The sequence below is a fragment of the Pan paniscus genome, chromosome 5, assembly GCF_029289425.2.
Source record: "Pan paniscus chromosome 5, NHGRI_mPanPan1-v2.0_pri, whole genome shotgun sequence".
Lineage (NCBI taxonomy): Eukaryota > Metazoa > Chordata > Mammalia > Primates > Hominidae > Pan > Pan paniscus.
Window position 1 is genome coordinate 84,385,365 of NC_073254.2, and position 16,035 is coordinate 84,401,399.

At 33.2% G+C, this 16,035-nt stretch overlaps 1 protein-coding gene across 1 annotated transcript in view; it reads left to right on the forward strand.

The window, feature by feature from the left end:
• The window catches only part of LOC117978454 (protein eyes shut homolog), a 208,829-nt gene extending 193,535 nt beyond the window's left edge, over positions 1 to 15,294 (forward strand). Inside the window, exons 7-10 of the mRNA XM_055113767.2 lie at positions 644 to 815; positions 1,744 to 1,822; positions 9,880 to 10,079; positions 12,029 to 15,294. Coding sequence (XP_054969742.1) covers positions 644 to 815; positions 1,744 to 1,822; positions 9,880 to 10,079; positions 12,029 to 12,119 — 542 coding nt within the window. The 3' untranslated portion in view covers positions 12,120 to 15,294. The remainder of the gene's footprint in view (positions 1 to 643; positions 816 to 1,743; positions 1,823 to 9,879; positions 10,080 to 12,028) is intronic.
• The last annotated feature ends 741 nt before the right edge of the window (positions 15,295 to 16,035 follow it).

The following is a 16,035-nucleotide window of genomic DNA, read 5'->3' on the forward strand; positions in this document are numbered from 1 at the left end:
TTAAGCTCTGCTTATGTTATCATCTCGGTGTTTTCTATCTGTAAATTATTACCTCCCTAAAAACGTTTTTGGGTTAACAGGAAGTTTATTTTTTGGCTTGGTACCTCTAGTTGAGCATAGCGGTGGTTCCTGGTAGGTGCTTAAAAAATATTCGCTACTTGGCCTTTGAAAATCCCAGGTATTTAGCCAAAGTTAGATTTCATTTAGAAATCTCAGGGAGCCCATTAATAGACTCACTAAAGCCAAATTTAGAAAACTTCAAACTCATTCTTAATTCTTGTAGGTAATAAATGTTTGACTCTCAAAGACCATTACAAAAAAAATTATGAATTAGTATTCACAGTGACAACTTGATATAATTCATTACTTCACTAATATTCTCAACAAACATCACACTAAAAACAATCTCCTCAGTAGATTAAGCTTGTGCTTTGTTTTTGTCATTCACATTAAATTAGTAATCTGAACATTCATAGACCTAAATATATTTAACCTTGAAATATATTTTCTTTTGCTACCAAATACCAAGTTGTCATTATAGAGAGAGGTCTTCATTTCTTGGTGATGTTTACCATAATGAACAAACTTTTAAGAGTTTTGTATTTAAATGGTTCCATGTTTTGCCTTGTCGGTTCCAACACAGGCATCAACTGTGAAATAAATCTAGATGAATGCCTATCAGAGCCCTGTCTCCATGATGGAGTTTGTATCGATGGCATCAATCATTATACCTGTGACTGCAAGAATGGGTTTTTTGGAACACACTGTGAAACAAACGCCAATGATTGCCTTTCAAATCCTTGTCTACATGGAAGGTAGCTATTTTTTTTTATTATTAGCTTTATGAAAGTATATTTAACTCACAATATTTAAGACTTAATGTCAAGGGAAATTTGATAAAGATAATTTTAATTATGCTCTTTCATAAAACAAGAGCTAAGTACATTTAAGATGACAGATGCTGCCAGTTTTAGCTAATGCAATGTACTGATACATTATCTCTGCCCTTCTTTTATTTCTGTTCATTAGCATAAAGTAATTTTCTATAAATGTGGATTAATGAGACTTTAATATACTTAAAGGTAACTGCTCATGGTAATAGAACTAGCAGGTAAGATGATGAGACATTCTATTATTTGCTCTATGGAGAGATAATACCACACAGTATTTAAAATGTTCCTAAGTAAACTGGTTCTTTCAGCCCTATGTGTATGAAAAGTATTTTATGACTCTATGAATCTGTATAATAACTGCTCTGATCATGGATAAAATAATGGTTAATACACATCTAGAGTGAAGGTATTTCTACGAGATGCAGGTGGCAAAGAAGAATGTATCACAGATGCATCATGCTGCTTGCTTCGACGTTAGTTTTCTTTTCTAATCCTGCCACCTACTTTGTAAGCAGGGAAGGAAGAAAGAAGGTTGGCAGCTCATTGCAATGCAGGCTGGCCATAGCTAACTTCAGTTTCTCACGTAAGCCCTAGACATACTTTTTATCTTTTAAAACTGTTCATTCTTTTCATTGCCATGGGGAAAATGGCAAAAATGAAAATTGATCCGTTTTTTCAGTCCAGTCACCTTCAAGGATAAGAAACCCAGGAATAAACTCTGCTTTGTATTGCTCATGGGAGTGCTTTTTTCACCTGAACTAGGAAAGAAAAGTTTAAATGGTGAAACTCCCTTGAAGTTATGCTTTAACATCTACTTATTTGAAAATGTAATTCTAATTCTGTGTTTCAGGTGCACAGAACTTATTAATGAATATCCATGTTCATGTGATGCAGATGGGACTAGCACACAATGTAAGATCAAAATTAATGTAAGTCTTATAATTTTATTCAAGTTATATGACAAAAATTTAATTTAAAAGAAAAATCAAGTTGCTTGCTGTAGGTTTCAGAGTCATTTCTTCCACAGTTGTTGATGATTTAACTGTTCTCTCATCTTTCCTCTGTGTAATTCTTTGGCTGCTCCAAACAAAACTACAAATCATGGCTTTTTTTTCCCCCACCTTTTCCTTCTTTGTCTCTTGTTGTTACAAAATTCCACGATTCTCCTCCCTCCCGCCGACCGCCCCACCAAACTAAATCCTAGAAGTATCCATTATCAACAGTTGCTCAGATGGCTTAAATTTTACCATCTGCCTCGTCCTCCCTGGTCTTAGGAGACAGAGGTATCTGTGGATCTGTAGGGATGACATAGGATTCAATTAATTCAGATATCACAAGGATAATATAAATACTGGATGTATATATCAAGACGTGGGCAACACCTTTAATATTCTCAGGATATGTCTTTCAATCTTCAGGAGTCTCATGTGGTGTGATTGACATATGGTATTTTATATGGGATGCCTCATTTGTTGAAAAATGTTGGTTGACTGAGAATTGTGACCGTTCTTGGTGGATGAGAATCTTGTGAGCCTTTTGGAATACTGGGGAGTTCTTCCAAATCATTTTTGATTGACAATAACATGGTAAAGGGAGGAAGCATACAAACTAAAAGCCTTTGTCATTGTGAAACCATGGGTATTTTATTACATTCTTTGTGTCTCTCTCCCTCGTCAGTAAAACATAGATATACTAGTTCTGACATCACAGGGTCATGTGTGAGAATGCACATGAAACACAGTAACTATTCAGTAAGTGGCCCTTCCAGAGAGGGGTGATGGAGTAGTTAAATGCATTCACGGAGAACCAAGATTGAAACTCTATATTGCTACTTACCTACCGTGTGTTCTCAATTTACATTTATTTTGAAATTATTTTGACTATTCAATAAAAATAATCACAGTAGCTACCTCAGGTTATTGCAAGAATTAAATGAGATAATGCATGTAAAACAATTAGCACGTTTTCTGACACACAGTTTTAAAAAGCATAATTATCTGTTGATATTGTGTTTATTTTGTTCTGGATAGTGAAAGCCATTCTTGATGTGGAAAAGGAAATGTAATAAATAAATTCCCTAGTAGAGAATGAATAAACCATACATCTTGTTTGCATTACCGCAAATATTGCCTGAAGTAATGTCTAAAACCATATTTCTTACTAGTACAAATATCATATTCTTAGTTTTGTATTAAAATATCAGTAAATAGACATTTTTGACATATGTATGTATATATGCATGCATACATATATACATACATGGCCAATATTATGAGAGCAATTCTTAAAATTCTACCTATGTGATTCTAGATTTTTTCCTAATATTGTTATTTTAACATAAGAGCAAACTCATTATACTCAGTGACTTTTTTGTCTTAGAAGTATATCTTAGGAATCATTCCATTAAAATGCAAAGAGTCCTGATTCATTCTTTTTAATAGCTATAAAGTATTCCAAATAAACACTGAAGACCACACTTACCTGATGAGAGTATGAGCACACCGCTTACCTAGATCCTATTAAATGAAATCACTTTTTACAAAGTGTTGACTAATTTCATGAGGAAAATGTAATTTGTCATTATTTTAATTTATATTTTCCTAGGTTACTATCAAGATTGAACACCTTTCCATGCTATTATTTGCCATTTGTAGTTCTTTGTGCCTTGCCTACTTATAGCCCTTTTACTTTTTGATTACTTGCCCTTTACTTTTTGATTTGTAGGTCTTATTTTAAATTATAGATAAAATCTACTAGGTTCTGAAAAAATGCAAATCTTTTATAAAGTCTGGACACTCTTACTTTATACAGCTTATGAATTGTGAGATTTTCATATTTTTCTTTACCTTTTTCTTCCTAACTGGGCTTTGCTGCTCTCCAAAGAAATCCTTCCCACTGTAATATTTTAAATATATTTTTATATTCTCATCTACAATTATAGAATTCATGATACTTTTAGTGCTTTAACTCATAGTGAATATATTATGATTGATAAAAGCTAGGAATCTAACTTAATGGTTTCTTTTAAGTATAATCATTTTTTCCAAGAAATTTTATCAAAGGGTCTGTTAATTCTTTCTTGATTTGGAATGCTCCACTTTTCATATAATAGATTTCTATATATGGGTTAGTTTTTGGACTATTCTGTTTCTTTACTTTTTATTTCATTTGCACCAGTACTATCTAGAATAATTATTATAGTTTAATACATTTTTTAAAATTTTGTCATGTTTCACTAATACATTAAGTGTACTCTATATGTAATTTTGCTCATTCATTCTGTAAATCTTAGATATTGAACGTCTATAAGAAATTGAGATATAATAATCATTAGATATATTTCCTACCTGACCAGCTCCACATGGAAAGTGATCTACATCTCTCTCTATTTTACTTACTAGCTGACCTATTTATTTTAACTTTCTCTATGGTGCAATGCTTAGATAACACACTCTGCAGGAGATTCATGAACTGTTTTTCAAGGCTAAAGAGGCAAGAAAAATGGAGAAAGATAGGCAGTACTAACTGAAAAGAGCACTCGGGTCAATATAGGGCAAGGTGTTACATGTAAACCACCTTAGGAGTGGAAATAATATAGTTTATGTTAGGGCTGGATGGGCAACAACACAAGCAAAATTGCTGTGATGGTTAATATTGAGTGTCAACTTCATTGGACTGAAGGATGCAAAGTATTATTCCTGGGTGTGTCTGTGAGAGTATTGCCAAAGGAGATTAATATTTGAGTCAGTGAACTGGGAAAGACAGACCCACTCTCAATTTGAGTGGGTACAATCTAATCAGCTGCCAGCTCAGCTAGAATAAAGCAGCCAGAAGAACGTGGAAGAACTAGACTGGCTGAGTCTTCCGGCCTCCATTTTTCTCCCATGCCGGATGCTTCCTGCCCTCAAACATTTGACTCCAAGTTCTTCAGCTTTTGGACTCTTGGACCTTCCACAAGTGGTTTGTCAGGGGCTTTTGGGCCTTCAGCCACAGACGGAAGGCTGTACTATCGGCTTCCCTACTTTTGAGGTTTTGGGACTCAGACTGGCTTCCTTGCTCCTCACCTTGCAGATGGCCTATTGTAGGACTTCACCTTGTGATAGTGTGAGTCAGTACTCCTTAATAAACTCCCTTTCACATATACTTCTATCCTATTCGTCCTGTTTCTCTAGAGAAACCTAATACACTTTGTCTTGTTTTTTGTCCAAGTGACAATTAGAAGGAAGCTTTAAAAATTAGAATTAATGCTGGAGAAAAGCAAATGCATGCCTGGGGAGAGAACATATGCCATGACTAGTGAAAAAAATGTAATTTAAGTTCTGGATATGCACACACAAACAGAAAAGGAAAGTGAGTAGGGCAGCATAGAAAGCAGATATTTTTCTTTCAAGTTTGATAAGACTTAGGAGGATGGCATGTATCCTTCTCATGCACCATGTATATGTACATGGAAGCAGTATTATTTTTAAGATATCAAATTATAAATATATGTTATGTACTGAAATGGAAAAAACTAATTACAGAATTAAAAAATCGTGACTTTCTCAGATGAAGTAGAAATAAGAGAATTCGTGCTTTAACTCATAGTGAATATATTGCTATGAGCAGACTTAATATAAAGCAAGGACTCATGTAAGTCCTCTGAATAAAAAGGAAAGAATTAAAGAACTGTGTATAAATAGCAAAGACATGGAATCAACACAGGTGACCATCAGTGGTGGATTGGTTAAAGAAAATATGGTACATATACACCATAGAAAACTACAGAGTGATAAAAATGAGTCATGTCCTTCACAGCAACATGGATGCAGCTGGAGGCCATAAAACTAAGGTAATTAATGCAGGAACAGAAAAACAAATACCATATGTTCTCACTTATAAATGACAGCTAAACATTCAACACCTATGGAGATAAACATGGAATAATAGACACTGTGGACTAGAAGAGGGTGGAGGGAGAGGAGAATGGTTCAAAAAAATGACCTATTGTATGCTATGCTCACTACCCAAGTGCAATACACCCGTGTAGCAAGGCTGCACATGTATCCCCTGCATGTAAAAAACTGAGTACGCACACGTGAGTGCATGTATTTGTGTTTCTCTGAGTGTGGACTGTAATTTATGAGCTTTTTATTTAATATAATTTACATTTTGTCTGCCATGTATATCATGTATATTTTTCTATTTTTTGTTATTCTTTCATTAGTACATAGTGGATTCTGGCATTCAGAAAATTATTTTCATGTATCCAAATTTACTTGATTACAGACTCTAAAGGTTCTGTGATTTTTGACAGGTTTAAAAGGGACTTATTTAACAAGTTCTTCTCATTCTTTTTATTTGAAATTAAATGATTGAACCATCAGAATGCTTTCCAGGAGAGGGTTTGAGTTGGAGTCCATCTCCCTCAACAAATGGTCAGCTTTTTCCTACAAATTATTTTAGAGAATATCGATATCCTTTAATTAGAAACAAATCTTTAAAATAAACAAGATCTTGCAAAACGGGAACATTCATTACACACACACAGAGTACCTTGCTTTTCCACTTAATCAATCATAGAAAATTATTCTACTTTATATATAATTATATATATATTCTATACTACCATATATTGTTCTACTTTCTTCTTATTAATATTCTATTGTGTGGAAATACTGTATTTATTTAATTAGTATCCTTTTTTGGATATTTAAGATATTTTAAGTCTATTGCTCTTAAAAATTCTTTCTGTGTTTTAGGTACAGAAGTTTGAGTTCATTCTAGCTATTTCATAGCAGAAAATAATCAGCACTACTTTTAAGACACCCTCTTGCTCATTTGTTTGTGTGTGCCCTGCCATACTTGTGAGTTTATTAGAAATATTTTCCTACGTATGTGTTCTGACAAAATGTGATTATTACTTATTGGTATATGTATCTTTTGTTTAAATAAATGCCATTATGTTCTCTAGGTATTTGTTCTCTAGCTATTCCATTATTTGCCCTCCTCCATAAATCTTGAATCCCTAAGTTAGGGAAAGCCTATCACGACTCATGCAAAAGTGAGCCCAAACCTAGATCAGAAGAGCAAAACAAGTGTGGGTAAGAGAAGTTGCATTTCCTTTTCCAGACTCTTTTTACTACCAACAGCAACCACATGTCACTTACAATGCTACAGACTCCGTAGTTACGTCTCATCAAAGTTCTCAGTCTTTTGGATTGCCCAATCCTGCAGCTTGCAAAGTAAAAGCCAATATAATTAATGAGATTTTGAATATACGCATTTAAAAACACTGGACTACACTAGCAGTTTTTATTCAGAACTGGACAAAGTTCATGGAATTCTGTGAAGGTTAATAGGCCTTTGCAGAGGGAATGGTAGGGACTTAGTAGGTACCGTGTTCTGTTCCCACTCTTCAAATAGTAGTTCTCTCTGTATCTGTTTCCTTTTCTCCAAGATCTTAATTGAGGAAAGTATTCCACTACCCAAAACACCAATGCTAAAAAATAAAACGTGATGCCATGAGAGAAATGTTATGATAAAGATGACATTGGGTAATTTCCTTTTCTAGGCAGTTAAGAGATCACAGGACAACCCTGTGGATCTAAACCACATCCCTCAGAGAGAACACAACTAACTGAGTCAGTGAGATAACTGTCACATTTACTAGCCCAGTTAGTACTTTGCCCTGTCTAAGAATTTCACAATGAATATATCACTGCCCTGTTCCTTTCATGCTCCTGTACATTTCCTGGCATAATATTTTCAGTACAAGTTGAATGAATATATCACTAGGGTCAAGCTCTGTTGTCTAGATTGCCCTGGTCTGCAGGATTCCTCCCAGCTTCCATCTCTTTCTCTAAATACTCAACCTTTTATATCTTTTATTTTTGAAATTACTTTAGTGAACTCTTTGGGAAAGCACTTTATTATATTAAATAGAATATAGCAAAGCAATATAAATGATGAACAAAAGGAAAGGCATCCTTTTAAATTTTTAAACCAGGAAAGATCAAGAACTTTAAATGACAATTTGATTTCCTCTAAAAAGAAATTGCCGTTGTATTTCCCATTAAGCTTTCTAATTAATTTACTAAAAGATTCTTGAAACCCTGGAGACAGAACTTTTGGCAGTCTAAAAACTATCCCTATCTTCCCATGGGAGATACAATTCAATTAGTGTATGTAATGTTTTCTAATAAATCATTCTATACATATCTAGAAACAGAGCTAAGGGAGAAACATGTTTCCATGCCACTCCCTGTGGAATTCTGCATTTCTATTCCATAAATAAAACTGCAATACCTACAGGATAGTCTACTATGTGCCCTTGGTTTTTCTTAACAAGTTCATATTTTCAGCAAAAGTGGAACAAATATCAAAGGATTTGTTTATAAAAACATACTTAGTTCTATCACTTGTAGGGGGTGGGGGTGTACAAGATCACTATCTAAGTTCCAGGCATGACTGGAATATTATACTGAAGTGCACAATTCATTTCTAATTGTGGATGACGCTAATTAATCTCTCTGATGATTTTTAACATCATCTAATTTTCCAGTGGATACATGATATTAATGCAATGGCTTCCATAATAGTCTTGTCGGTATGAGTTTTTGTTGTTAATACTTTTTTAAAAAGTCACTAAATATTTGTAAGCATAGGTGTCAATTAATGAACAATAATTCTAGAAAATTGTCACTTTTCAAGGTAAAACGCTGAAGAAGTATTTTATGTTTGCATATGCAATTATCCTTGAGAATGGAAGAACTCAAGACCTAGAGTGCAAAATGATTCAAGTTGGTTTAGGTTCATTAAGATATTATCTTTAGGTAAAACTCTTGAAAATAAACAGTTTTACTAATGATGTCATAACTTTCCATAAATTAGTTCTCAGAATTATGGGTGCAAATCTTTTCAGTTTACATTATGAAAAATAATGTCATACCATGTTTGTGGTACTATGACATGTGTTTTCCACACTGTAAGTATATATATAAACCCTAAACTGTAAACTTAAAAGCATATGGTATGATATGGTAGAAGCTAAATATACAGAGAAACATATTTCTTGTTCAAATTAAGTGCCAAAAGATTGAAATAGAGGCTGACTGAGCCCTTGGCCTTCAGAGTGGAGAAGAAAGAAAGATAATATTTACTGATCACATATGACGTTTAAGACACAGTGCCATTATTTTATTTAACTCTCATAGCACACCATATGAGGTGGGTGATATTAACACCATTTTGTGCATCCATGTAGTTACAATAAATAAAATACCATTTGTTGAATAAGTAAGTAAAACTATGAGAAATTTTAAAATATTTTTAAGCTTAAAAAGTAACAGGTATTATCCAGATTCCTCTAACTCTACAAGACATTTGCACTTCTGCAGCTATAGGTGTCAGAAATGCTGGACATACATTTGGACAAATGCATGGGGAAAAGTAGATAATTAAAAGATTATGATTGGATTCAAACTTCAGCTATTACAGATGTTTTAGCTATTTTACATGGATATAAATGCATTGTGAAATGTTTGTTCTAAGTATGTGATCAAACCCAGAAATCCTTTGAAATTTAATGGAAGTACTATTAATCATGACCGTAGGAGAGCAGTTGAACTGGGGCTGTTTTGGGAAAACTGAGAGGTATGGTAGACAGTAAGGGCCAGTGAATTCTGTTATCTGCAGAGGAAATTTGCTTTAGCACCATTATTGGGGGCAGGGGCAGTTCTCTGACATGGTACATCTTTTTATAAAGATTAATAATGATTTTATTTCTTGGTAAATCAGCAATAAAATATTTGACAGAGTCTTTCTGGTAATGAAAGGTAAAAAACCACTTACTGTCATAAACATATATTTCAATTAACAGAGGAAGGAAATGTCAAACAAGTTTGCACATCAGTTTTTTAGATTATGTTTAAATAAAAATATAATTATATTAAAATGGTCAACCTTATACTAATAATCAAATTTGATTCTCTATTTCTTAATCTAGGACTGCACATCAATCCCTTGTATGAATGAAGGCTTCTGTCAGAAGTCAGCACATGGATTTACTTGCATTTGCCCACGTGGATACACTGGTGCATACTGTGAAAAAAGCATTGATAATTGTGCTGAGCCTGAACTTAATTCAGTCATCTGTCTTAATGGAGGGATCTGTGTTGATGGGCCTGGACATACTTTTGACTGCAGGTCAGTATTTATTTACCCACAAGTAAGTAAATATATATTTAGGAGAGCTTATAAACATCCCATTAGTAATGCACTCTGCAATGTAAATACTAAGTTTTGAAGTAAGATTTTATCTTATATATATATATAAGCACAACTTAGAAAATAACAGTTACAAAATGGCATTGTTTATATTTTCCAAATATCATATATTCATATCACTCCCATGTTTTGCTTTCCCAGTTAAATCATCCCTCATTTTATAATTTTTTTTTATCTCTTCTCCTTTCTCAAAGTGGGTTTTTATTCTTTTTCTCGAATATTTTATACCAAATGAATGATTTGCTAATATTTCACATTTACAGAATAATTCCAAGCCAGAGATTCATTTCTGTTACTACTATGCCTATCTCCTGAGATCTTAGTAGGTTATAAAAATTTTATTTGAGTTATAAAAGCAAATTATTCTATCACTATATTTTTGAACCACTTTTTAAAGGTATAGTTTTAAACTTTTTAGGAGATGAATTTTTTTCCTTTGTTATTTCTGATTATATAATATATCCAATGGATTGGTCATTTGAGAATTTAGTCACTATCTGTTCAACTTGTAAAATAATAACCAAACCCAGGTATTAAAAAATATACACACATACTTGACCTCCTTTCAGTCTCATTTGTGCTAGGATGATGTTAAGTTAAAATTTGTGAGCTGTATTTCTGTCATATATCTTAAATTACTGACAGGTTTATCATGTATATCTTGATATATAGTTATTTACTAGTAAAGTATACTTATCATTTCTATATTTTATTATTTCTTTTTAAGACACTAATATATTCTGCCTTCTATACATACTGTCACTTCCGTATTTTCTGTGTTCAATATCTAGGGCATGTTTTGCCTACTTATATATTTTGGTATCTACTGTATTTTTTATTTGGTGTATATCTCTAGTAAGACATACATAAAAGCTTACTTCATATAAGTTCAAGAATATTAACTTACATTTAGCATAGGCAAACAATGTTTATTATTATGACATAGATATTAGTTATTACACATTGCCTAACATGCCATTTTTGTTTGATATACACATGCATCAGACATGTGCGTGTACCTGTGTGTGTGTGTGTGTGTGTATTTTAAATCCTTCTTTCTCATATCTTGTGTTTTGAACATACTTTCTGTTTATCGTACTTTTGTAGATTGATAAAATATAGTAAACATGTTTTTTATACAAATGCAAATTATATAAAACAAAATTATTAAAATGACTGCTACAAGGATTCTCAGGGTTATAACCTAATAATTGCCTGGACTAAGTCATTAATCATAAATTGAACGTATATTTCTGATGGATACAGTGTTAAAAATCAGGATTCAATTCATGGAAATACATTTTGTTCAATAAAAAAATTGATTATCAAAATAAGTAAACATAAACCTAAAATGTGTATTTTTACAATCTGTTAGTATTTGTTAAATCAAGCACTGTAAGAGCTCTTAGTCCATTTAGTGTTGCTATAACAGAATAACAGAGACTAGAAAAGAGGTTTATTTGGCTTATGCTTCAAGTGGCTGAAAAGCCCAAGAGCATGGCATAGGCATCTGTTTGGCTTCTGATGAGGGTTTCATGCTGCACCATAGGATGGCAGAGATGTGAATGTGGAAGCTGGAATGCAAGAAGGACCAGACAGGAGAGGCAACCTTGCTTTCTGACAACCACTGTACCCAGAACTAATCTTTTCTCGAGAGAACAAATCCAGTCTCATGAGAAAGACTTTAATCTATTTTAAAAGTCTATTCACTGTGTACAGGCACCACCTCCCAACATTGCTGCACTAAGGTTCCAACATGAGTTTTGGTATGGACACCTAAACCATAGCAAGCTCCTGTATAAATATTCCTTTTAGGGAAAGTTATCCACAGGCTAGCTTGGCTGATTTTTTTTTTTTTTTTTTTACAGCATGAAGCCAGTGGAATTCAGGCTGAAGATGCCTGCTTCTTTTCCTGGCATATTTCCCAGGGATAAGCATAGGCATTCGTTACTGCTATAAAGTTATTCAAACTGTATTTAAATAGGAGTCATCTATCTCCAAAATTATCATTGCTGATTCAATGTGTTTAAAAGCCCCTGAAGATCTGTCAATGGTAATGCCTTGGGAGGTGCAGTTTCTACTGGACTCCACGCTACACTATGAGAAGTCAGAGCTGGTGCCAAGTCAACACAGTCCTTAGATAGTTTACTTACCAAAGAAAACTCATATTCTAGGATAGAAGGTAGTGCTTTTCAAGTCAAATTATGAGATTTGTTCATGGGTTAAGGGTTAATCCATAGTATGTTTATGTAAAATCATAATAAAATTATTATTTGATATTTAAAGAAGAAAATTGAACTTATTGTTCTGAGTTCTATTTTGTGTTCTCTAAATTTAATCAAAAAGAATCATGTCACTCTTAAAAACCTGGTAAAATATTTTGTTGTTATTATCTTTATACTATTTTTGCTTCAAAGTTTATGCCAATCATAGTAAAAGTTAATGTCTTCATTCTTGTTGCTGGTTTGTTAATGATTTTGCTAAGGTCTGTTTGACTTTAATTGGGAAAATTACTCAACTTTATAACTTTGCACCTTAAGGGTATTTATCCTGAGGTCTTACTTGCAAGGAAAACTATTTTATTAAATATTTCAGCCTTTAATGACCTGCAGAATATTCCATAGGCTTGCTCTTATAATTATTTTAGAATTATTTTTTCCAATTGAAATTTAATGCTGAATGACAGTACACAAATAAACAAAAAAGGTAAAGACTGTGCTACCCTTTAAAATTGCCTGTAATTTTTTTAATTGGCAACCTAAAATATTTAGTTGTGTTGTAAGATTCACATATTAATTTTAACTTGGTGAAGTGTAAATTTCTTAGATCTTATCTTTGACTGAGGATGATATAGTAAGTGCTGTCAAGTTTGCTTTCATCTCCATCATTGCCAAAATTAAACCAAGGAATGGTCTTTTTTCATGAATGCTATATGTTATAAATTCAGTTGATTCATTTCTTTCACAGAAGTTAACATGACTTTTATTTAATTAAAAACCATGTAGAAAAGATTTATTCCAATGACTGACATATAGAGAACTTATAATTTAATTCCCTTCTGTTTTTATTTCTGGAGTTTTAAGTGTTTATTCAAAATATGTGGTGTCATACGTTTCTGTTATTTATTTCTTCAAGTCAGGGGAATTTTTAAAATTATTCTATTTGTCTTATGCAGATTGATACTGATTCACTCATTCTGCATTCTACTTTGGGTAGCAATATTGCTTACATATTGTATATCACACTTCTTAAAAAATTTTCTTTGATGAAATTTTTTGCTTCCTTTTTTAAAAATTTCAACATTTTCAACATTTATTATAGATTAAAGGACACATACACAGGTATGTTATAGGGGTAAATTACTTGATGCTGAGGCTTGGGATCCCAAAAATCCCATCACCCAGGCTGTAAGTACGGCACCCAATAAGAGGTTCTTCAGCTCCTTTTCTCCCTTCTGCATCTAGTGATCCCCATTGTCTGTTGTTCCCACCTTTATGATCATGTGTATTCAATGTTTAGCTCCCACTTATATGGAAAACGTATGGTGTTTGGTTTTCTGTTCTTGTGTTTGGTCATTTAGGATCATGGCTTCCAGCTCCACTCATGTTTCTGCAAAGGGCATAATTTCATTATTTTTTGTGGCTGCATAGTACTCTATGGTGTGGTGTATGTGTACCACATTTTCTTTTATCGATCTGCTGTTGATGGGCATGTAGGTTGATTCTATATCCTTGCTATTGTGAGTAACACTAAAAACTCTGTCCTTCATGTATTTCACTTTTTTCAGTTTTTATATTTTTGTTCCTTCTCACATTTTTATTTACTTCTCAAACTTGTATCCAGTTTTTCTGAAATTTTTGTATTTTAATCTCTTTTACTTTTCAATGTGCCTTAGTTTTTCATTATTTTCTTTCATCGTAAATGTAATGCCCACTTAAAAAGCCATATTATTATATTCTGTTTACAGAGTAGTTAGTTTATTCCAAGAGTTTGATTTTTTTCAAAGTTCATATAGCTGAACTCATCTTTTTATTATTACAGAATTAAGTTGACTCAGTGTGTCAGTTTCTAGCATTTTGTATCCCAGCTTTATTGATCTTCGTGGTTGTTACCCAGATATAGCCGAAGACCACTTTCATATCCTAACTCTATTTGCCAGACTCTTGTTTATTGAATTATTTCTGTGTCTTTAAGACTATTTGAAATAAGGCTGAACCATTAAATGTCTGGGCAGAGGCAAGCATTAATGCACAGGAACACCCATGAAAGCCTATTTTTACTACATGTATTGTGGTTGCCAGGGTCTAAGGGTCAAATTACTACACAAGTGTGAGTCTATTTAAATATCTTCCTCTACTATTAAATTTTGAGTATTGGACCTCTCCAGGTCAGAGTTGTATCAGATTTATACTTTCTTCATTGCTGATTTTTCTCATGAAAACATTTTATTATTTTAAATTATTTTAGAACTAAGACAATGGTACATAATTAAGATAGCTAGTATTCATTTAAAAAAATCTTGCTGATGCAGTAACTAAATTTTGAAAGATAGGTAGATTCTTTGTTTTCTGGCAAGGATAAATTTGTTATGGTAGTTAGCACAGATATCAACACAGAAGAGTTGTATTTTGATGAAGAAAGAAAAAAAAATTACCAAGAAACCCAGATTAGATATAATTTTTTACACTTTGAGTTCAGTGGTCTTGTCTAATGTTCTCAGGCACATTTAGAGACACTGAACCTGTTAGGAATTTATTTTCTATGCAACAGATTTGTAAATTTATAAGTTGATTTATATATGGACTCCTTTCAAAGCAAAATAAATCTCATGTTGTCTCAGTTAAATTATATATTTGATACATACAAATATAAAGCTAGTTATAAACCCATTATGTTTATTGCTGTTATATAACTATAAAAATGTTTTAAAGTTCAATGAAAACTATAAGCCTAATTGAATTGTTACCATAAATGCTAATTTAATGTGATAAACTCTGATGTTGCTACCATGACATTGTCTACATCAGTGTCCCCTTGCTTCAGTGTGCCAGTTGAAAATATAATTCTTCCAAAGCATGTTTTATACTGTAAATCCTTAGTGTGCTATATCGTGATCATAGGTAGATTATTTAAACAGGAAAGGAAGGGAAGGGAAGGAAAGGGAAGAAGGGAAGGGAAGAAGGGAAGGGAAGAAGGGAAGGGAAGGGAGGAAGGGAAGGGAAAGAAAGGGAAGAAGGGAAAGGAGGAAGGAAGGAGGGAGGAAGGAAGGAGGGAGGGATTGAGGAAGGAAGGAAGGAGGGAGGGAGTGAGGAAGGAAGGAAGGAGGGAGGGAGTGAGGAAGGAGGGAAGGAGGGAGGGAGGAAGGAGGGAGGGAGTGAGGAAGGAGGGAGGGAGGGAGGGAGGAAGGAGGGAGGGAGGAAGGAGGGAGGGAGGAAGGAAGTAAGGGAAGGACGGAGGGAGAAGGAAGGGAAGGAAGGACTTAAGCCTGTTTGGAATGTGACTCTGGATAGTAAAATGAATGAACCACTGACACATAGTCTCCTTATTACTGTGGACAAATACATAGGCAGTATGCTTTGCATACTGAAATAAAATAAAAGTTAACTATTTCAAGCAGAATAAGTTAGTATTTCTTTTAGATAAACAGTTACTTAGATGTTAGGTGTGTAGTAACATATCATTCTATAACCATACTTCAGGTGATTTATAGAGAAGTGAATGGACATTTTAAACACCTAAACTTATTTTTAGTAATGTATGTTTTAGGCAATCCAAACATTTAAGTGATTGACTTTATATTACTTAATGAAGAAATGCCAATTTAATAATATGCACATCTGAAGTAGAGAAAAGTTACATGACAAATAATAGATAA